This window comes from Oncorhynchus kisutch, linkage group LG24, assembly GCF_002021735.2.
Source record: "Oncorhynchus kisutch isolate 150728-3 linkage group LG24, Okis_V2, whole genome shotgun sequence".
NCBI classification, from domain to species: Eukaryota; Metazoa; Chordata; class Actinopteri; order Salmoniformes; family Salmonidae; genus Oncorhynchus; species Oncorhynchus kisutch.
Window position 1 is genome coordinate 578,031 of NC_034197.2, and position 24,718 is coordinate 602,748.

The 24,718-nt window shown below is 42.3% G+C and overlaps 1 protein-coding gene across 4 annotated transcripts in view; it reads right to left on the minus strand.

Moving 5' to 3' along the window:
- LOC109883410 (ubiquitin conjugation factor E4 B-like) overlaps positions 1-21,214 on the minus strand; it is a 108,132-nt gene extending 86,918 nt beyond the window's left edge. For 2 of the 4 annotated variants that reach the window (XM_031803638.1, XM_031803637.1), the window contains exons 1-3: positions 20,935-21,214; positions 19,931-20,129; positions 15,374-15,503 (exon numbers count right to left, since the gene is read on the minus strand). In XM_031803638.1, the coding sequence (XP_031659498.1) occupies positions 15,374-15,503; positions 19,931-20,129; positions 20,935-20,955 (350 nt within the window). In that variant the 5' untranslated portion in view covers positions 20,956-21,214. The remainder of the gene's footprint in view (positions 1-15,373; positions 15,504-19,930; positions 20,130-20,934) is intronic. The other 2 variants (XM_031803640.1, XM_031803639.1) reach the window with 1 other exon arrangement.
- Between the last annotated feature and the right edge of the window lie 3,504 nt (positions 21,215-24,718).

Consider the following 24,718-nt stretch of genomic DNA (forward strand, 5'->3'; position numbering starts at 1 on the left):
TCAGGTCTGGGGAGAACCAAGGGCTATATCTGTTCCTGGTTCTAAATTTCTTGAATGGGGCATGTTTATTTAAGATGGTTAGGAAGGCATTTTTAAAAAATATCCAGGCATCCTCTACTGACGGGATGAGATCAATATCCTTCCAGGATACCCCGGCCAGGTCGATTAGAAAGGCCTGCTCGCAGAAGTGTTTCAGGGAGCGTTTTACAGTGATGAGTGGAGGTCGTTTGACCGCTGACCCATTACGGATGCAGGCAATGAGGCAGTGATCGCTGAGATCTTGGTTGAAGACAGCAGAGGTGTATTTAGAGGGGAAGTTGGTTAGGATGATATCTATGAGGGTGCCCGTGTTTAAGGTTTTGGGGAGGTACCTGGTAGGTTCATTGATTATTTGTGTGAGATTGAGGGCATCAAGTTTAGATTGTAGGATGGCTGGGGTGTTAAGCATGTTCCAGTTTAGGTCGCCTAGCAGCACGAACTCTGAAGATAGATGGGGGGCAATCAGTTCACATATGGTGTCCAGAGCACAGCTGGGGGCAGAGGGTGGTCTATAGCAGGCGGCAACGGTGAGAGACTTGTTTTTAGAGAGGTGGATTTTTAAAAGTAGAAGTTCAAATTGTTTGGGTACAGACCTGGATAGTAGGACAGAACTCTGCAGGCTATCTTTGCAGTAGATTGCAACACCGCCCCCTTTGGCAGTTCTATCTTGTCTGAAAATGTTGTAGTTTGGAATTAAAACTTCAGAATTTTTGGTGGTCTTCCTAAGCCAGGATTCAGACACAGCTAGAACATCCGGGTTGGCAGAGTGTGCTAAAGCAGTGAATAGAACAAACTTAGGGAGGAGGCTTCTAATGTTAACATGCATGAAACCAAGGCTATTACGGTTACAGAAGTCGTCAAAAGAGAGCGCCTGGGGAATAGGAGTGGAGCTAGGCACTGCAGGGCCTGGATTCACCTCTACATCGCCAGAGGAACATAGGAGGAGTAGAATAAGGGTACGGCTAAAAGCTATGAGAATTGGTCGTCTAGAACGTCTGGAACATAGAGTAAAAGGAGGTTTCTGGGGGCGATAAAATAGCATCAAGGTATAATGTACAGACAAATGTATGGCAGGATGTGAATACAGTGGAGGTAAACCTAGGTATTGAGTGATGAAGAGAGAGATATTGTCTCTAGAAACATCGTTGAAACCAGGAGATGTCATTGCATGTGTGGGTGGTGGAACTAATAGGTTGGATAAGGTATAGTGAGCAGGACTAGAGGCTCTACAGTGAAATAAGCCAATAAACACTAACCAGAACAGAAATGGACAAGACATATTGACATTAAGGATAGGCATGCTTAGTCGAGTGATCAAAAGGGTCCGGTGAGTGGAGAGGTTGGTTGGTGATTTAGACAGCTAGCCAGGGCATCGGTAGCAAGCTAGCATAGGATGGAGGTCTGTTAGCCACCCCTTACGTTCCGTCAGTAGATTAGTGGGGTTCCGTGTGGTAGAGGGGATTAATCCAAATCACACAACAACAACAAAAATAAAAACAATAGATATAGTTATAGAGGCCCAAGAAGAAAATATAATAATAATAATTAAAAAAATAATTTAAAAAAAATAATAATAAAAAAATTGTCCGATTGTCTATTCAGATAGCAGCCGGTAAGACAGCTAACGGTTAGCAGGCCGCAGATGGGCGTTCAGGTAACGTCGCGACGGAGGAGCCGGCCGAATAACTCCTTCGGGTAGATAACGTCGGCAGTCCAGTTGTGAAGGCCCGGTGGGGCTCCGCGAAGGCAGTAAAACGGGTCCGGATAGGTGACTGCAGCCCAGGTGTGATTGATGGAACTCAGGAGTGATTGACGGAGCTTGCTAGCTCCGATGGTCACACGGATAGCAGCTAGCTAGCTGTGAGATCCGGGTATGAATGTCCAGGGACATGGAGAGAAAAATTGGTCCGGTATGTTCCGTTCCGAGCCGCGCTGCGCCGTACAGAACTGGCGATAGATTTTCGAGCTAAAGGATAGCTGATGACCACAAACCGTGGTTAGCTGAATATTAACGATTTGCCAGTAAAGGAGCTAACTAGCTTCTGAACTAGCTTCTGGATTAGCTTCTGGCTAGTTTCAGGCTAGCTTCTTGGAGTTTCTGGCTAGCTTCTTGGAGGATTACAGATCTGAGGTAAATAATACTTTTTTATAAATATACATTGGTGAGGCGGGTTGCAGGAGAGTGTTTTGAAGATGAGTTGATGGAAAATAAAAATAAAATGTATGTGAAAAAGTTGTAAATATATATATATACAGGACACGACAAGACGAGGACAAAAGACGTCTGAACTGCTATGCCACCTTGGAGACCACATGTACTGACATGTGACCTACTAGTTGTGTGTGTGTGTACTGACATGTGACCTACTAGTTGTGTGTGTGTGTACTGACATGTGACCTACTAGTTGTGTGTGTGTGTACTGACATGTGACCTACTAGTTGTGTGTGTGTGTACTGACATGTGACCTACTAGTTGTGTGTGTGTGTACTGACATGTGACCTACTAGTTGTGTGTGTGTGTGTGTACTGACATGTGACCTACTAGTTGTGTGTGTGTGTGTACTGACATGTGACCTACTAGTTGTGTGTGTGTGTGTACTGACATGTGACCTACTAGTTGTGTGTGTGTGTGTACTGACATGTGACCTACTAGTTGTGTGTGTGTGTGTACTGACATGTGACCTACTAGTTGTGTGTGTGTGTGTACTGACATGTGACCTACTAGTTGTGTGTGTGTGTACTGACATGTGACCTACTAGTTGTGTGTGTGTGTACTGACATGTGACCTACTAGTTGTGTGTGTGTGTACTGACATGTGACCTACTAGTTGTGTGTGTGTGTACTGACATGTGACCTACTAGTTGTGTGTGTGTGTACTGACATGTGACCTACTAGTTGTGTGTGTGTGTACTGACATGTGACCTACTAGTTGTGTGTGTGTGTACTGACATGTGACCTACTAGTTGTGTGTGTGTGTACTGACATGTGACCTACTAGTTGTGTGTGTGTGTACTGACATGTGACCTACTAGTTGTGTGTGTGTGTACTGACATGTGACCTACTAGTTGTGTGTGTGTGTGTACTGACATGTGACCTACTAGTTGTGTGTGTGTGTGTACTGACATGTGACCTACTAGTTGTGTGTGTGTGTGTACTGACATGTGACCTACATGTGTGTGTGTGTACTGACATGTGACCTACTAGTTGTGTGTGTGTGTGTACTGACATGTGACCTACTAGTTGTGTGTGTGTGTGTACTGACATGTGACCTACTAGTTGTGTGTGTGTGTGTACTGACATGTGACCTACTAGTTGTGTGTGTGTGTGTACTGACATGTGACCTACTAGTTGTGTGTGTGTGTGTACTGACATGTGACCTACTAGTTGTGTGTGTGTGTGTACTGACATGTGACCTACTAGTTGTGTGTGTGTGTGTACTGACATGTGACCTACTAGTTGTGTGTGTGTGTGTGTACTGACATGTGACCTACTAGTTGTGTGTGTGTGTGTACTGACATGTGACCTACTAGTTGTGTGTGTGTGTGTACTGACATGTGACCTACTAGTTGTGTGTGTGTGTGTACTGACATGTGACCTACTAGTTGTGTGTGTGTGTGTACTGACATGTGACCTACTAGTTGTGTGTGTGTGTGTACTGACATGTGACCTACTAGTTGTGTGTGTGTGTGTACTGACATGTGACCTACTAGTTGTGTGTGTGTGTGTACTGACATGTGACCTACTAGTTGTGTGTGTGTGTGTGTACTGACATGTGACCTACTAGTTGTGTGTGTGTGTGTACTGACATGTGACCTACTAGTTGTGTGTGTGTGTGTACTGACATGTGACCTACTAGTTGTGTGTGTGTGTGTACTGACATGTGACCTACTAGTTGTGTGTGTGTGTGTACTGACATGTGACCTACTAGTTGTGTGTGTGTGTGTACTGACATGTGACCTACTAGTTGTGTGTGTGTGTGTACTGACATGTGACCTACTAGTTGTGTGTGTGTGTGTACTGACATGTGACCTACTAGTTGTGTGTGTGTGTGTACTGACATGTGACCTACTAGTTGTGTGTGTGTGTGTACTGACATGTGACCTACTAGTTGTGTGTGTGTGTGTACTGACATGTGACCTACTAGTTGTGTGTGTGTGTACACTGACATGTGACCTACTAGTTGTGTGTGTGTGTACTGACATGTGACCTACTAGTTGTGTGTGTGTGTACTGACATGTATGTGTAACTGATAGATGCACACACACTTTTTTAAATGTGCAGTGGGAAAGTTGGGAAAGTAATCAGACCCCTTCCCTTTTTCCACATTGTTACAGCCTTATTCTAAAACGGATTAAATCAAATGTTTTTCTTCAATTTACACACAATGTCCCATAATGACAAAGCAAAAAAAAAACTGGTTTTTAGAAATGTTTGCAAATGTGTTCAAATTAAACAGAAGTACCTCATTTAGTATTCAGATCCTTTGCTATGAGACTCGAAATTGAGCTCAGGTGCAGTTCCATTGATCATCTTTTAGATGTTTCGACAACTTGACTGAAGTCCACCTGTGGTAAATTCAATTGATTGGACATTATTCGGAAAGGCACACACCTGTCTATATAAGGTCCCATAGTTGACAGTCCATGTCAGAGCAAAAACCAAGCCATGAGGTTGAAGGAATTGTCTGTAGAGCTCGGAGACAGGATTGTCTGCAGCATTGAAGGTCCAAGAACACAGGGGCCTCCCTCAATCTTAAATGGAAGAAGCATGGAACCACCAAGACACTTCCTAGTGCTGACCGCCCGGGCAAACTGAGCAATTGGGGGAGAAGGGTCTTGGTCAGCAAAGTGACCAATAACCCGATGGTCACTCTGACAGAGATCCAGAATTCCTCTGTGGAGATGGGAGAACCTTCCAGGACAACCATCTCTGCAGCACTCTACCAATCCGGCCTTTATGGTAGAGTGGCCAGATGGAAGCCACTCCTCAGCAAAAGGAACATGACAGCCCACTTGGAGTTTTCCAAAAGGCACCTAAAGGACTCGCAGACCATGAGAAACAAGACTCTGGTCTGATGAAACCAAGATTGAACTCTTTGGCCGAAAGCCAAGCGTCACGTCTGGAGGAAACCTGGCACCATCCATACGGTGAAGCATTGTGGTGGCAGCATCATGCTGTGGGGATGTTTTTTAGCAGCAGGGACTGGGAGACTAGTCAGGATCGAGGGAAAGATGAACGGAGCAAAGTACAGAGATCCTTGATGAAAAGCGCTCTGGAGCAGGTCCGGACCTCAGACAGGGGGTGAAAGTTCACCTTCCAACAGGACAATGACCCTAAGCACACAACAAGACAACGCAGGAGTGGCTTCGGAACAAGTCTCTGAATGTCCTTGAGTGGTCCAGCCAGAGACCAGACTTGAACCAAGTCTAACATCTCTGGAGACTTGAAAATAGCTGCGCAGCAACGCTACCCATTCAACCTGTCAGAGCATGAGAAGGTCTGCAGAGAAGAATGGGAGAAACTCCACAAATACAGGTGTGCCAAGCTTGTAGCGATATACCCAAGAAGACTCTCTGCCGACGGGTCTTCACAAAGTACCGAGGGTCTGAATACTTATGTAAGTGTGATATTTCACTTTGTTCTTTTCAATAAATTTGCCACAATTTTTAAAAACCTGTTATTACTTTGTCATTGGGGGGCATTGTGTGTAGACTGAGGTAAACAAAACTATTTAATACATTTTAGAATAAGACTGTAACAGATGTTCAGCTCAACACAGATAAGATCCAATCCAGCTATCAAATAGCTTTGCCCCGCTTGAGACGGGCGTACCAGCCCCAGGATTCAGCACTGGGAGTATACCACTAGACAGTGCCCGCCCAGTGGCACCTTCCCCCACAGCCACCACAGTTCAGCAGGTGACTCAAGACAGAAGGGTCTCAGGCCATCTTCCACCTTCCTGGGGTTTCCAAAGCCATACGCTGTTGCAGGTGCAAAGAGTCAGGCTAGCCTGGCTCAAACCCACCATCCCCCCTGCCTGAGGCAGTCCCATTCCGCTCCCCTTCTTCCTCCCCCATCAGATTTCATCACGACCACCATCATTGTGGGTAGATCGATGGTGAGAGATTTTGGCCTGCCTACGGTCTGTGGAAATAATTTTTTTAAATTCAACAACCTCGTTTGCAGAGGGAAGAGAATAATTCTTGCTGGCCCCTGTTGGGGAATAATCTGAATTAGGTGGTAACATAGGTAAGATGTTTTATATTCATCATATGTTTGTAAGTTACTTCTCATCAGAATGTTATTTTTGTATAATACTGTGGCGAGGTTGCAGTATCTGTTCTATGTCAAGACTAAGTTTTTTGGGCAGGAGAGAGGGGAGAGGTCAAGCGTGTATCTCTTGGCTCCACTGTGTCTGTGTGCCAGTCAGTGTGTCTCTGTGATCTTGGCAAGATAGGATGGATTTGATATATGCCTGTTGATATGGAGGATTGGTTGTATCTAAATGACAATTTGATATATCATAGGGTGGGGGTAATGTCTTGGTATCATTTTGTACCAAGGACGAAATAAGAGCTTTGTTTAGGAGACCAAACTGAACGATAATTTATAGCCAACTCTGTCTGGCTAGGGGATACTCCTCTCTGAAGTAAAGTCTTTTCTTTGTGTAAGTTCCTAAGACCTGTGGTTTGTCATGTCGTCTAGGGGGGGTGGATCTTTGCTATTAAAGGATCTCAGTTGCAATGTAGAGGGGGCTCTCAGAGAATTCATTGATAGACACTGAATTGATCTGAGAGTCACAGGGTTGTGATAGAGCTCATATAATTAAAGATGGACTTTGATAACTAACTCTGACTTGTGTGTGGTTTGCGCTCATGATTTGGTAAATAGAGGAAATTTCCACGACACCCCCTCGTGTTATTGAAAGGGTTCAGAGCATTTTTCCAGCAACATCAAGCTGTTTTAGAGACTGACAGACAGGGTCTAGCAGTGCTCCAGTCCCAGCAACATCAACCTGGTTTAGAGACTGACAGACAGGGTCTGGTAGTGCTCCAGTCCCAGCAACATCAAACTGTTTCAGAGACTGACAGACAGGGTCTGGTAGAGCTCCAGACCCAGCAACATCAAACTGTTTTAGAGACTGAAGGACAGGGTCTGGTAGTGCTCCAGTCCCAGCAACATCAAACTGTTTTAGAGACTGAAGGACAGGGTCTGGTAGTGCTCTAGTCCCAGCAACATCAAACTGTTTCAGAGACTGACAGACAGGGTCTGGTAGAGCTCCAGACCCAGCAACATCAAACTGTTTTAGAGACTGAAGGACAGGGTCTGGTAGAGCTCCAGACCCAGCAACATCAAACTGTTTTAGAGACTGAAGGACAGGGTCTAGTAGTGCTCCAGTTCTCCCTGTCAGAATAAGCAATAGAGGAAAGCATATCAACTCCTGTAGAAATGGAACTATGGTTATTGTGAGTAAACTAATTTATGTTCCTCTAACTCCGCCTTCTAGTGAGTTTATACAACATCCTACCATTCTGATAGTTATGAGTGTCAGAAAAAGTGGCTGTAACATTAATAACATCAATATATTGTTAAGGTTGTTAAGAATTTGGCCCACACTCATTAAATATGGCACTTAAAGGTTGTTAGAGCAATCACTAATAAATCCATTCTTGTGAATGACCTCATTACTGAGTGTTTCTCACTGAAACATGGCTGTTAGACTGTAGTGCCGCTCTTATTGAAGCCTCCCCATAGGATAACTAGCTTTTCACTCTACTGTATCAGAAAAAAGGAAAAGCCTTTCTGTTTTACTAATCCACTCCGCTATAAGACCATCTCATTTGGCAACTGTGGGTCTTTTGACCATCATGCCATACTGTTTACATGTCAGCCACCAGTGCTGGCTCTATCCCTGTATAGGCCACCAAAGCAGTGGTGGTTGCATATTGTTATATCGATGTTGTTTCATGAAATAAAGAAAGGTTCTTAGGACCCACTCTCTCCCTTTGAGTTAACTGAGAGGAGTCTTTTAAAGCGTGGGCTGGCATCTGTTAAAGAGGTGGTTTCCACTCTAGCTTCCTGCAGATAGTCTGGGCGTCAAGGGAAATGGGTTTTTCTACAGACAGCTTGAGCTGACAATGACTTGGTGATAAAAACCTAAAGTTGGCATTCCATAGACAAGATGTGGTTTGTGTGACCCGAGAGAGATAGCCTGGAAGAGTTTAGAACAATGCCTAATCTTCCTGGCATATGGGAAACTAAGCCAGGTTGGGGGTAAAACACCATCCTTTGTAGATAACCAAGGTGGCTTAAGAGAGTTGGAACTAAGTCTGACTCAGCATTTTTAGGTCATATACAACAGTTAGGCTCTAGGCCCCATGTCGACAGTTTCATTATTGCAATAATTAAATCGATATTGAATAAAGATGATTGTTTGAAGAAATGACAAAAGTCTCTCTCACTTGAATAGAATATTCCACCACATTTCTCTGGACAATTGTCCTTGAGAACTAGGATAAAATAATTATGTTGGGCGATTTTAATGTTGACAAAGAGACTGACTCCAAGGCCATTGATTTTATGATTCTTTTGAGCTCTATGGACTTTATCCAACATGTTACTGGGCCCAACCCTAACTTCAGCCATACTCTGGACCTGGTTATTACCAAGGAGCTTTCTACTGGGCCCAACCCTAACTTCAGCCATACTCTGGACCTGGTTATTACCAAGGAGCTTTCTACTGGGCCCAACCCATAACCACAGCCATACTCTGGACCTGGTTATTACCAAGGAGCTTTCTCCTGGGCCCACCCATAACCACAGCCATACTCTGGAGCTGGTTATTACCAAGGAGCTTTCTCCTGGGCCCACCCATAACCACAGCCATACTCTGGACCTGGTTATTACCAAGGAGCTTTCTATTGACATATCCTCTATTGGTGATGTTAGTTTAGCTGATCACCACGCTTTATTTACTACATTGTTGCCCACAGCCCAAGGTAATACTGAACAAACTATTTAGAAACGCTATCTTACCTGTGAAGTTGCTAAAGAGCTTTTTTTTGTGTGTATGAATAATACACCATCACCTGTTCTACCTTCCTCATGATGATTTAGTTGATAACTTCAATAACAAATTAAGGGCAACCATTGATGCCATAGCTCCAGTAAGGTTGAAAAGGACACATCCAAACAGAGAGCCCTGTATAGGACACCAAAGCACTGCCTTAACTGATTTCTCAGAACTATTGTAGATTGTCCTTGAGAACTATGACAAAATCACAGATGAGTGAGGAAACAAAATCAACTAAAAACACATTTCAGAAAGGCAGAACGTCAGTGTTGCAGGTCCATTATGATATTCTGAGCAAGGCAACTTGGCATATAAGGCAATTAGAAATGCCAAATGGGCACATTTTTCTAACTTGAACATTAATAAATCAGATTCATTTGAGAGTGCTATTCAACCATATATGGCCTGATAAATCGTACCCCCACAAGCGTGAACTTTACTCCAGATCTAAAGGTGATGAGTTTGCTGCATATTTCAGAGATAAGATAAAACATTAGGATGGCTGCCAGTCAAGCAAGACCTGATGAGAAGTTTGATGTTATGTGACCTAGCCTACCACGCAAAGGCACTATGGAGTTACTTTCCCTGTTTGAAACATGCTCAGGAAAGTGATATCACAACTTAAACCGTCGACCTGCCTTCTCGATCCTATCACCACCACCTTCAGAACAGCTTTAAATTGCATATTTGAAGAATTGCAAGCTATTGTTAAGCACTCCCTGCTCACAGGCACTTTCCCCACTGCACTAAAAACTGCTATGGTGAAACCCCTTCTGAAGAAAAGTTAAAATGGATTATTCAGCTCTTAGCAAGTGTCGGCCAATCTCCAAACTTCCATTCTTAAGCTAAATTATGGAGAAATTGGTTTTCAAACAGCCAAATGTATTTATTTTAATTTTATTTAAATTGTGCCCACCACAGCACAGCCTTAGTTAAAGTTGTAAATGACCTTAGAGCCAACAGATGCCAAACCGCTCTCTGTCCTTCTTCTCTTGGATTTAAGTGCTGTATTCGACACTGTTGACCATTATGTCCTTCTGGACAGACTGGAGAGGTGGGTTGGCCTAGGTCCAGTTCTACATTGGTTTAGGACCCATTTAACCGGTCAAGAGTTTTTCCACCATTAGTGTACATAACTCAGAAACACATCGCGTTCCACATGGTTCAGTAGGTTACCCATTGGCAGCATTATCAGAAAGCACAGCATTGATTTTCAACGCTACGCAGATTATACACAACTTTGCATGTGTCACCAGAGGATTTTAGCTCCACAAATAAGACTATTAGTGATTTAAATACATGAATGGCTCACAACTTCCTCCAGCTAAATCAATACAAGACCAAGGTACTTATTAATGGTGCCAAAGGACAGAGAAAGAATCTTCACACAGGAATGTGAATCAAATAGCCTTTTAGCACCTGAGGAACATTGCCACGGTGCGGCCGTTTCTATCTCAGGCTGAAAGACTCATCCATGCTTTTATTACAAGCAGGCTTGACTACTGTAATGCTCTTCTGTCTGGTCTACCGCCATTGGTCAACTGCAAAACATACAGAATGCTGCAGCACGGATAATGACTTTGACCAGCCTGCACACATTACCTTTTTTAAAGTCTCTGCACTGGCTGCCTGTGAGTTTTAGAATGTATTTTAACATTTTGTTTTTAAAGCAATCCACGATTGTACACCCCAATAGATGTGTATTTATTAGGGATCGCCATTAGCAGCTCCTCTTCCTGGGGTGCAAACACATGAAGGCACTTACATTACATATAAAACAAAGTCTAACAAAAGCCCTCCCAATGTTATCCATTTCTCAGAATGAATGTCCTCTACAAGCGTGCTAAGTCTTGTCAATTTGTTTACTCTAAAAATAGCATAGTATCTGGTCAAACTAAGGGTTGTAACAGGCTGTTGGGTCGGCTATTTAAGCCAGTAAAGGGGGCTTCACTATTCCTGGGTAGCGGAATTACTTTTGCTTCCCTCCAGGCCTGAGGGTGCACACTTTCTAGTAGGCTTAAAATGAAGATGTGGCAAATAGGAGGGGCAATATCGTTCACCATTATCCTCAGTAATTTTCCATCCAGATTGTCAGACCCCAGTGGCTTGTCATTGTTGATAAACAATAATAGTTTCAACTCTTCCACACTCACTTTACAAAATTCAAAAGTACAATGCTTGTCTTTCATAATTTGGTCAGATTAACAGTACCAGTCAAATTGACACACCTACTCTTTATATCCTACATTGTAGAATAATAGTGAAGACGTCACAACTATGAAATAACACATACAGAATCATGTAGTAGGCAAAAAAAGTGTTACATCAAAATATATATTTTACATTTCTTCAAAGCAGCCACCCTTCGCCTTGACAGCTTTCTCTCAAGCAGCTTCGCCTGGAATACTTTTCCAAAAGTCTTGAAGGAGTTCCCACATATGCTGAGCACTTGTGAGCACTGCTTTTACTTCAATCTACGGTCCAACTCATCTCATACCATCTCAATTGGGTTGAGGTCGAGTGATTGTGGAGGCCAGGTCATCTGATGCAGCACTCCATCACTCTCCTTCTTGGTCAAATAGCCCTTAAACAGGCTGGAGGAGTGTTGGGTCATTGTCCTGTCATTGTCCTGTTGAAAAACAAAACGATAGTGGGACTAAGTGCAAATCAGACGGGATGGCGTATCGCTGCGGAATGCTGTGGTAGCCATGCTGGTTAAGTGTGCCTTGAATTCTAAATAAATCAGAGACAGTGTCACCAGCAAAGCTCCCCCACACCATCACACCTCCTCCCCCATGATGGGAACCACACATGCAGAGATCCTCCATTCACCTACTCTGCGTCTCAAAGACATGGCGGTTAGAATAAAAAAATCATACATTTGGACTCAGACCAAATGACAGATTTCTATCGGTTTAATGTCCATTGCTCCTCTTTCTAAGCCCAAGCAAGTCTCTAATTATTGGTGTCCTTTAGCAGTGGTCTTTGCAGCAATTTGACCATGAAGGCCTGATTCACCAGCCGCCTCTGAACAGTTGATGTTGAGATGTGTGTTACTGTGAAGCATTTATTTGGGCTGCAATTTCTGAGGCTGGTAACTAATGAACGTATCCTCCGCAGCAGAGGTAACTGAGTCTTCCTTTCCCGTGGCGGTCCTCATGAGAGCCAGTTTCATCATAGCGCTTGATGGTTTTTGCGACTGCACTTTCAAAGTTGTTGAAATGTTCCGTATTCACACTTCATGTCTTAAAGTAATGGACTGTCATTTCTCTTTGCTTATTTGAGCTGTTATTGGTATTTTTTTTTAAAATAGGGCCATCTTCTGCATACAACCGCTACCTTATCACAAAGTATTGGCTCAAATGCATTAATTAAGGAAAGAAATTGCACAAAATGTACTTTTAACAAGGCACACCTGTTAATTGAAATGCATTCCTCATGAAGCTGGTAGAGAGAATGCCAAGAGGGCGCAAAGCTGTTAAAGGCAAAGGGTGGCTACTTTAAAGAATCTCAAATATATATTGATTTGATTAACGCTTTTTTTGGTTACTACATGATTCCAGGTGTGTTATTTCATAGTTGATGTCTTCACTATTATTTTACAAATGTAGAAAATAGTCAAAATAAAGATATGTCTGTCCAAAGTTGTGACTGGTACTGTACATGGATGTGTAGTGTCAGCATGTATTCCTGGCATGTCATTCCTTAATATATAATTAAGGGAGTTTGCGAATATCAGTGGAGTGTGTGATGAATGAGCCATCTGATTCAATGAATGGAGCAAAGTTTGCGGTTTTCCCCCAAAATGTCATTTAAAAAGGTGCGCTAAAGCTTGTTGCTATCATTCTTTAAAGGATTCATTTTTGTTTCATAGTATAGTCATTTTAGACACATGATTTCTCAATTTGCAATATGTTTGCCAATGGGTTGTGCTGCCAGACATATGTGCCATATCTTTTACTTCATTCCTCTCCACCATACAATTGTTAAATGTCTCATCAATCCAAGGGGTTTTAACACAGTCATTTTCTTAATGGGTGCGTGGTTAGTCATTGGAATATACAATTTTAGAAATGTGTCAAGTGCAGCATCTGGTTGTTCCTCATTACACACCACAGACCAGTAAATATGTTTTACATAATCAACATAAGAATCACTACAAAACATGTCAGACATGCTTCTGAGTTATGTACCCAGTTTGTCCTGCAGATCCTCTGGCAGGGTAGCCTAGTGGTTAGAGCATTGGACTAGTAACCGGAAGGTTGCAAGTTCAAACCCCTGAGCTGACAAGGTATAAATCTGTCGTTCTGCCCCTGAACAGGCAGTTAACCCACTGTTCCTAGGCCGTCATTGAAAATAAGAATTTGTTCTTAACTGACTTGCCTAGTTAAATAAAAAATAAAATTTTAACTATCCCAAAGCCTAGGACCAAGAAGCAAGGAGAGGCAAGCCTTACTAAGCCCCCAGCCTCTGGAAAAGTCTGCCAGAGAACCCGAGGAGGGCAAACTGGACATATTTAAATGGAGATCTTAAAACACCTTTTTCGCTTTTGAAAAGCTCGTCTTTTCCTGATGGCAGCCTTTATTCATTCAGTCATCCAGGGCTCGTCTAAGGTTATTGTTTTGTTATTGGCATGCATAGGTCAAGTGCAGTCTGAATGCAGGAGTCGAACGTCTCCACCTTTGCATCGATGCTCTCCACACCTCATATGGCAGACCAGTCAGTACTGAAACTACATCATGCAAAGATGTCCTTTTTCCCTCTGCACCTCGCTTCTCCCTCCTGATGTGGTGTTTGGGGAGAACAGCAGACACTAGTGATCACTGGATCCAAGAGGAGCAAGTACAGTGAGGGTGTTGTAGAGATATTTGTAATGATCAGATCTAGGATGGAGTCCACTCTGGTCTCGTCTTTGACCACTTGTTTCATGTCTGGCGGGGAGTTTGTCAGCATCTTGATGGGCAAATTAAAGTCTCCACACAGGATGAGACCCATTTGGGGATAGGACATCCTGATCACATCAAGTGTTGATGAGATAATCCACAGTGTTCTGCTATAGTGTTTTCTTTCTTGCCCATGGTTGATTGCAGAGTACTCCCACTACCAGAGCTGAAACTGAGCTGGGGAGTCATTTAGGACAGAGCTGAAGCCACACACTCAAATTCCTCTTGCTCTAGGTCAGGCCTTCTCTATACCTGCATACTGTGGTTCACACGTTTCTCTAGGTCAGTTTCTCTCTGCCAGCATAATGTGGTTCACACTTGTTCTCTTGGTTAGTTCTCTCTGCCTGCATACCGTGGTTCACATACATAGTCACACGTGCTCCTCTCATCCCCTCTGGACCTGTCAATTCTGAACATCTGACAGTCTTGTATGAAAAGAGATTCATCTGGGATATTTTCATGGGCCCAAGTTTCAGTGACACATCGAATGTCTGCATTTTCTGATGGAAAAAGCAGTTCAAATTCATCCACTTTGTTTTCCAATGATCTTGAATAACAAACAAGCACAGTGTCAGTCTCTGGGGCATTTATGGATGTATTTGTGAGATCACATTGCGAGTCTCTGGGGCATTTCTGGACGTATTTGTGACATCACATTGCGAGTCTCTGGGGCATTTCTGGACATATTTGTGAGATCACATTGCGAGTCTCTGGGGCATTTCTGGACATATTTGTGAGATCACATTGCGAGTCTCTGGGGCATTTCTGGACATATTTGTGAGATCACATTGCGAGTCTCTGGGGCATTTCTGGACGTATTTGTGACATCACATTGCGAGTCTCTGGGGCATTTCTGGACGTATTTGTGACATCACATAATTCCGTTAGAACTCTGTATTCAGGTGAGAGATTGTGTTTTTGATGTATTTTAGGTCTGTTACCTTCTATTGTCAGTATTTTCCTCTGTCTGCCTATACCAGCTGTAATCCCTCTCACCCGGCTTCTTGCCACATTATCCCAAAGGTGCAGTGCCAGTGAAGGTGCATGTTGTTTATATATCCATAGAAAATGTGAGTATTGCACAACATTTGTACAATTCATTGGTATCAAAGCCATGAAGTATGCAGTGTGACTAAAAACAAAAAATCAAACATGAGGTGGACATTGATCCCTCACACTTTCTGTATGATTGGCAATAGCATGATATATTTTTGAGTCTACATTTCTTCCACATCCTACCTGATCCACTCAGAACTGAACGGCTTGGCAGTTTCGGGGCTAAGGGTCGGTTTTGAAAAGACCGAACCGAGTTGCTCACCTCTTTTCACAGGAGGCAGTGTCGATGTCCATGCTCTGAGATCTGGACAGACTCTGGGTCTCCAGGCTGTTAGAGGGAGAGCTGGAGAGGGAGCTCACACCCTCGCTGCTCTGACTGCGGTACGCCACACCTGAGACAGGAACGACAGGGGAAAAAACAAATAAGCAAGGGCAACAGAATGAGATTGTTTTCAAATGGCACCCAATTCCCTGTATAATATACAGTGGGGCAAAAAAGTATTTAGTCAGCCACCAATTGTGCAAGTTCTCCCAATTAAAAAGATGAGAGGCCTGTAATTTATCATCATAGGTACACTTCAACTATGACAGACAAAATGAGGGAAAAAAATCTAAATGTGATTCTGGATTTTTTTTCTCATTTTGTCTGTCATAGTTGAAGTGTACCTATGATGATAAATTACAGGCCTCTCATCTTTTTAAGTGGGAGAACTTGCACAATTGGTGGCTGACTAAATACTTTTTTGCCCCACTGTAGGCGTGGTCAAGAGTGGCACACTACAGTGCATTTAGAGCTCTTCACTTTTTCCAATTTGTTACATTACAGCCATGTAATAAATAAATAAATATATATGTCATTGTGTGTTAATATATATAACACACAATGACAAAGCAAAAACAGGTTTAGAAATGTCAGCAAATGTGTTAAATAAAAAACTGACTTATTACATTTACATAAGCATTCAGACCCTTCACTCAGTCCTTTGTTGAAGCACCTTTGGCAGCGATTACAGCCTCGAGTCTTCTTGGGTGTGACGCTACAACCTTGGCACACCTGTATTTGGGGTGTTTCTCCCATTCTTCTCTGCAGATCCTCTCAAGCTCTGTCAGGTTGGATGGAGAGTGTCGCTTCACAGCTATATTCAGGTCTCTCCAGAGATGTTAGATCGGGTTCAAGTCTGGGGCCTGGCTGGGCGACTCAAGGACATTCAGAGACTTGTCCTTAAGCCACTCCAGCATTGTCTTGGCAGTGTGCTTAAGGTTGTTGTCCTGTTGAAAGGTGAACTTTTGCCCCAGTCGGAGGTCCTGAGCGCAGTGGAGCAGGTTTTCATCGAGGATATCGCTGTACTTTGTGCTGTTCACCTTTCCATTGATCCTGACTAGTCTCCCAGTCACTGCCGCTGAAAAAAATCTCCACAGCAAAATGCTGCCACCACCATGCTTCACCGTAGGGATGGAGCCAGGTTTCTTCCAGATGTGATGCTTTGCATTCAGGCCAAAGAGTTCAATCTTGGTTTCATCAGACAAGAGAGTCTTGTCATGGTCTGAGAATCATTTAGGTGCCTTTTGTCAAACTCCAAGCTGGCTGTCATGTGCCTTTTACTAGGGAGTGGCTTCTGTCTGGCTACTCTACCATAAAGGCCTGATTGGTGGAGTGCTGCAGAGAGGGTTGTCCTTCTGGAAGGTTCTCCCATCTCCACAGACGAATTCTGGAGCTCAGTCAGAGTGGCCATCGGGTTCTTGGTCACCTCCCTGACCAAAGACAGCTTTTAGGAAGAGTCTTGGTGGTTCTAAACTTCTTCCATTTAAGAATGGAGGCCAAGGTGTTGCGGAGCTCTACGGACAAGTCCTTCGACCTCATGGCTTGGTTTTTGCTCTAAAAGCACTGTCAAGTGTGGGATCTTATATAAACCTACATAAGCCTTTCCAAATCATGTCCAATCAATTGAATTAACCACAGGTGAACTCCAAATCAAGTTGTAGAAACATCTCAAGGATGATCAATGGAAACAGGATGTACCCGAGCTCCCAGCTAGATATTGTATAATTAGTAAGTTAATTACCTGTCCAAAATGTGCTAAATGCTGTGCAGTTGTGCATTTGGGTTGCTCATTTAGAAACTAGTTAGCTATCTAGCTAAGTGGTTAGCTTCTTCCAAACCACGTTTTGCTTGGTAACAGCAGAGAATCCCCTCCTGGATTAACAGCAAACTGTTAACAAACAGCAAACAGCGTAGCATTTTTTGTGATACTAGTATAACTATGAGCTGGGATGTCTGTCCTGCAAATACTTTAGGTCAGATTCTATAAAATGTTTGCAATGCACTCATTAGCATTCTCTATGGAATTTTACATGTACTTGTTAGCATTACTAACCTTTAGATTACAATAGCACCCCTTGTGTTCAGTGCTGGTATTACTGAATATCCCAGCATGGCATGAGGTCGGTATGAAGGTATGACAATCTGGATACCGCCCAAGCCTAGCCTACGGTCAAGTTAACAGGTTGTTAGCTAGCTAGGGAACATGACTGAACAACGTTTGTTATCGAACCAATAATTAGCAAACCGGGATTATTATTATTTATGTTATTTTTTAAGTAATGAGTAATGTTTATGTTTAAGCTGGTTTTGCTGTAAAGCTGCAAGCCTTTGCTCCATTTCCCCCCTTGTCTACTCAGACTGGTTATAACAGGCGATGGATACAGTGTATCAACTTTGCTCGCTCTGCTCCAATGTAACAAATATAACAATAGAAGGCTCATCAGGGTCTGCATACCTGCCGCCAGTATGCCGCCAGCTGGTTGATTACAGCTGCCACATGTGATATGCGCATGAAATTGAAGTGGATATTATTGGACCGGCACATTCAAGAGACTCGTGGCTGTTGCTTCAATTCAACTGAATTTATAAACAAAACTGACTAGGGCAGTTTGGTAGGGCAGAAAAAAAATAAAACAAAATGGATAGTATCATATGAAACGGTACAACGGTGTTCTAAAATGTTGGTATTAAAAGTATCATAATGTTTTGGTACTGTGATATTACTGTGGTACCGGTATAGCGTGCAACACTAGTGGAAAGTACACATTTGTAAATAAGCATGTTCACTCAATACAACACGGCTAAGAAGTGAAGTATTTTGTCCTAAGTGGTGCTTTTTACTAGCCAGTGACGTCTGTGAACTTGACCTATTCTCCTAATTATGGCTGACAACAAAAACACAGGCATTCTCTGCATGTAGAAGGCTGAGGCTGAAACATCCATACAGGGCAAATAAAGGGATTTTATTGAAGTTTAGCCTCATGTGTGCTGTCCATTTAATTCACTATTTAGCATACACCCATGCCTTTATACCAAGAAATAGCAGTCTGACAAATCTTGCTTGGCTTCCAACGTAGGAGACTGTGTGAAAGCTAGCCAAATAACGCACTATAGAAATTCAGCCAAAAGTGTAGTCGTCTTTAAAAGGGATAGCGCTGTCCTGGCAATTAAGCCCTTTTTTCCACTTCCCCAGAGTCAGATGAACTCATGGATAACATCTTCATGTCTCTGTGTGCAGTTTGAAGCAACTTGTGTGCAATGACTAAGTCCATGGGAACAGCTAGATAGTTAGACAGTTAGCAATGGCTCATGAAACGACCTTCAACTTCCTTCAAGCTACACGCAGAGACAAACAAATGGTATCCATGGGTGCATGACAAGTGTTTCTGGGGTTATCCCTAAGATCTGGTAAACGGCACAAGTCCTCCCTCTACACAAAGGCGGCGATCCTTCCGGCTACTGTCCGATTTACAAGCAATCTTGCCTTGCCAAAATGTTTAGAAATTTAGAAATTTAACTCGTACAATTCTAACCGCTTCAGCAGCTACACTTGTCTTGGATGTGCTACATTGTTTAGACCATAAAGAACATTGTGCTGCCTTATTTATTGACCTGTTGAAGGAGTTTGATACAGTTAGCCTTGTCTGAAATGGGCCTAGATCAGGCATCTTGCAATTGGTTCAAGAACTAACGGACAGCTTCCTCAATATTATGAAAGGTGTGCCGCTGGGGTCGATTTTAGCCCGAGGACATACGCATTTGCACATTAAAAGGTGACCAAATTGAGCAATATCCCCATTTTTAATACTTGGGATAAGCTCTTTTAAAGCACACTGAACGGGAGGGGGGAGGGGGGGGGCAGTATTAAGATAAATCCTGTTTCATTAAATGAAACCAGCCTCACTTTGAAAAGTAGAAGGAAGATTGTTCAAGAAACACTTCTCCCAGCACTTCATTATGGTGATATAATCAACATACATGCGGCAGACTCCGTTTTAAAACCTTCGGACTCAATCTATTACTCAGCATTGCGTTTTATCACTGGGGACAATTTTCATACACATCACTGCATTTTATCTAGTTATATTGGCTTGGAGTCTCTGACTAACAGAAGGGCCCAGCATATAAAGCAGTTCTTTTCTGACCCGCTCTATGCACTGGCTGGTTCTGGCGGTCCCACGGGTCTCCACTGAGCTGGGGGAAAATGCTTTTAGTTTTCATGCCTCCAGCATGCCTTTCATAGCCTTCAGGCCACCTTGAAGCTGAACTTGCTGGTCCCAATTGGACAGTTTAGATCAATTTTGAGGGATGTAATAGTCTGTTTTGAGTCATCTTTTGTATTTCTTGTATTGATGTTGAATTGTGTGTTCCTGTTCACAGAGAGCTCCCTTGAGTTCAAAGTTCAATCATATAAAAAAATATTGGACTCTGGGTAAGTAGAAAAGGGGCATAATTGCCCAAATCCACACTATCCCTTTAAACATAATCTGCTCATACCTGAGGCGCCCATAAGAGAGGTGACACTCTGGACATTGAGTCCCAGTGCATGTGAGGCAGCTGGTGGAAAGGGCTGGGGTGTGGCCCCTGAGGTCCCAGGAAGGGGCCCAGGGGGGGTCTCTCTCTGTGGGGACGTCAGGGGAGTGCTGGGCTGGGATGTTTGTCCTCCTGCCAGTCTTGCCAGTCTCCTCCTGCGGATCTGCAATGAACAGAAGAAAGTTAGACTGAATCATCATTAACTATCTACCGGTATAACAGACCAAATACGAGACACTCAGGACTTTTTTTTTTAGAAACCATAGTGATTAAATCAGTGTGATACATATTTAGTATACATAAAACATGTTGATTAAATCATGGTTAACGTTACAGTATTAATACTAACGAATAGCTAGCTGGATAGGCAATTGTAATATTGACGTTTTTAGATCGTACATAACTATCTAGCCAGCTAGATTGAAATGAATACGGTTTATGCTAACTTATCTTCACTAACGTTACCATTACAGCAAACAGCTATAACACCGGCTAGCAGGTGAAACGGTCATATAAATCTAGCCACCACTGATATTGACGATAACATTTTTTTTGGCATTGTTGGTCTACAACAAATGTTGGAAGAATAAAATGGCATCTAGCTAGTTACAGAACTAGTTAGATACCTAATCGGCACGCAGCTAAACTGGCTTGCACATGGTGGCCTTCTGTGTTAGTTAATATGTTTTCTAGCTAGATTGGGTGGGCTAACTATTCATTATTACGATGGTATGTCCCATTAATAGACGTCTAGGTATCCAACCCCGTATTGTTGTTGTTAGCGAACAATTACATCTGCGGCTCCACTCAGCTAGTTAGCCAATCTAATATCACCTAGTTAGCTAACGTTAGGTTTGAAAAGATAACATGGACTTGCATAGATAATCACGACCACAAGCAGTAACTTTAGTTGACACATATTGGATCAAACGAATTGTAGTTTTACCAACATTTAGACGTTACCTTACCTCGTCGGCACTCAACTCCATCGTTTTTCCTTTACTTTCAGCTAGCTTTAGTTTACCTATTGTGCCAGCCAACTAGCTAGCTTTCCGTTTAATATACACAAATGTGCATAGTCTAACAAATAGCAGTTTGTATTGATTGTCATAAATTTAAAGGGGAAAGACAGAGTTTCCTACAAAATGTGTGTTATCTATTCAAATGCTACGGAGAATGAAACAAACATAAAATTATTATTAATCAAAACACGAAGGTGGCCATTTTTATCAGCTGTCACGTGACTGGGGACAGAGAGGAAGGGGCAAAGCAAGAGGGTGTACTCCGCCCAAAAGCTGTACACTAAAATAAGACCACGAAGTGAGGAATCAATGCGTTTTTTTACTTCACATTTTCTACGTGAGGCACTGAGGCTTATTTGACCGAATAGACGTTTCGTAATGTTTAGGTTGTTATGAATGCACTGATATAAGTGGACGCACGTGGCATTTCGGCAACATAAAAAAACGACTTCGTATCGGAGTTGTGCCTGTTCTTCACTGTGAGAATCTGCCCGCTCATTGGCAAGAACGGTCCCACCTGATCTCGCCTACTCCCGCTTGCCTTCTATCTTTGAGGACATGTTTTTTTATGGTTAGAGTGGTACCCGAATATCTTGTCAATATAATAAATAATCTTTGGTCACACTGAATAATGACTGTTGCAATGAATTGTGAAAACTGTAATTGTGGGGGTTGAATTTTATTTTGCAAATTGTATTTGGTCGACTGGTAGCCTAGAGGTTAGAGAGGCGGGTCAGTGTTCCGGGTCGCCGGTTCAAATGCCCAAGGCGCTTCAGTTCTCCCCTACAATTGCTCCATGTGCGCCCTTGCTTCAACCTCTCAGTAAGGCCCATGCATTTCTTTTCGGAGCGATGGGACAAAGCACAACACAAGTTTTCATGTGTGTACGTTGGAAAATAAAGTAATCTTCCTCTAATCTTGAAATCCTGCCCTGCTATATATTCTAAATTACGTTAATTGGATAGAAGAGTGAACTGAAAATTACAAAAAACAAAATATGTATTATTGCTCCCATTTAGCAAAACAACTTTTCTAAAGCTTTAAAACTGGCAGCAATTATGTTAAAATTAATACAACTTTTAGAGGACACCAACAGACCACTTCGACTTCAACATTCGGAGTAAAGGATACAGAATTTGTTTCTATTTGACTGTGATATGTTGTTGTTGTTTATCTAACGTAGTTGAATGCACTGACTGTAAGTCACTCTCGATAAGAGCGTCTGCTGAATGAACAAAATGTAAATGTTGGGGGAAAACACTTGCCAAGCATGCTGGGTATTATGCTAATAGTACAGTAAGTACATTCCAGTACAGTATGGTACAGTACATAGCCTTTAATTCAAGTACAGTACAGTAGTGTACAGTAAAATATAGTTTAATTCAGTAGAGTACGGTACAGTATGGTACAGTAGAGTTTAATTCAGTAGAGTCGAGTACAATAGAGTTAAGTAGGGTACAATACAGTACACTTTACTGTACTCTAGTGTGCTCTACTGTATTGTACTGGTACTCTACTGTACTATACCGTACTTTTCTTTACTGTACTGTAATGTACTCTGATGTGCTCTACTGTAGTATACTGTGCTGTACTGTGCTGTCCAAACTTGTGATACATAGATGTCAATGACCAAATCCGGTCTGGACCAAATCTGAAACAACTATAGATGTCTATGTCTGGGCTAAATCAAAGCCGATCCAATTATAGACATCTTTGCATTGTCTAAATCAAGTCCGGTCCGGAACAAATCTGAACGTCTATGATTGTGCCAAAGAAAGACGTCCCAAAGACTTCGCCTGACGTCAAATGCTTAGTGGGGTGTGATTTATGGAGAGTCAAAACGAATTGACAGTGATCAATTTTCATTGATTGTATTTTATTTTTTGTAATGTAAAAAATCATACTCCATATTATATAGACGATTTGTTGAATTTTATTCACAAGTTAGAACTGATTTTTGCAGCAAGACAAATGACTTTGGGCAAATCAAATCCAGTTGTGTATACGTTAGATCCACACGACGCCTCGTGGCAACCCCATGTGGCCTCATGGCAAGACACAGGACAGAGGACAAAAAAGAACACAATAGGATTTAGAGGAGTCCAAGTGTACCGGTAACACTGCAGCAGTCCACTTCAGCTATTGACTGATATCTGCTGAGATTTCCTAAACCTGTAAAATGCGGAATTTCATTTACTCAAACATCCAAATTATTTACAACTATTAATTCAGGTGAGAATTCTCCTCTTAATGTCAACCAAGTGTCTCTTCACAGTATTTACTGTACACAATTTGATAACAGTAATCCAATGGTACCTTCTAATGGTAATAAAATATAACGTTTTTCATTTGGAAAATGTTATTTATTTAACTATTGACAATACCCTTATGTTTATGAGCACACGTAACAAAACAATACATGTAACTAGAACAAATTCTTATTTACAATGACAGCCTACCCCAGGCCAAACCCTCCCCTGACCCGGACGACGCTGAGCCAATTGTGCACCGCCCTATGGGACTCCCAATCACGGCCGGTTGTGATACAACCTGGGATAAAACCAGGGTCTGTAGTGATGCCTCTAGCACTTAATTTCAGTGCCTTAGACCACTGCGCCACTCGAGAACCTTCACTGGAAAATAAAGAGTCAAGTCATATTATCCCAGACAACTAACAGCTCTTGGACCTGGATTTATTTACCCATGCTTAGGGTTCAGAGTGGCAGTAAACACAATTGGTGTACATCATGGAGCATCTTATCTTCTTCTCAAGAGAAACAAATCTCAGGGCTCTATTCAATCCACATCACGGAAGTTCAGCTTTACAGGGTGATTTACATTTAAAGGCAATTTTCCCATTTCAGGTGAGACCGCATGCCCGCTAAACGCTGCATACTTCAGCTTAATCAGGAATTACCTTTACGTTTCTAGCGCGGAACCTGTAACAGTTTAGCTTTACAGATTTAATAGAGCCCTTCCTATTTAGTATTTTATTAGGATCCCCATTAGCTACTGCTAAAGCAGCTTGAAGTGCATCCTTCACACATTAGTTTGAAAACTTGGCCTTCACAGAATAACACCTGAGAAAAAAGATATATACGAATAACAAATCTACTTTTAGTAGATCAAATAGAAAGCATGGAGAAGTAGTCTTTACAGCACAGGGAAATGTAAAAAATGAAAGACTGGGCTAATGTCCAAAGAAGGTCTTTGCCTCCAACTAATGGGGAAAATGAAATGCACACTGATTACGTCTATCCTCCTCTATCCAGGGTGTCCAACCACGATTCTTCTTCTCCCCAATCTGTTGTGAGAGAAAAATTATGTATTTACCTGATTTGTTTAATATTAATAGTTAACAATTAATATGCTTAACAGTAGTAAAGACGTTTCTTTAGTGCCAATGCTGTGCTCCTGAGAAAGGATGGTTCATCTCTTCCACGTTCACTCCCTGCAGCTGGTCTAGCCGTGTAGTCAAGGACATGAGATAGAGATAAACTTGAGGAACAGAGACCTGTATTGTTTTCAATCATCTTTGCTTCTGAGTAACCTGGTCACACAGCATAAGTCAATAGCTGGGCTACCCCAGATAAATTGAATACAAGATTCTTCCAGCGCAGAGCAAGTACATCAAAATTGCATGCAGACAAAAATGATTTTTTTCTTCATTTTTCCTTTGTGTATCACAAAAAACTCACGGAATCAAAATTGATCTGACCATACCCCTCTC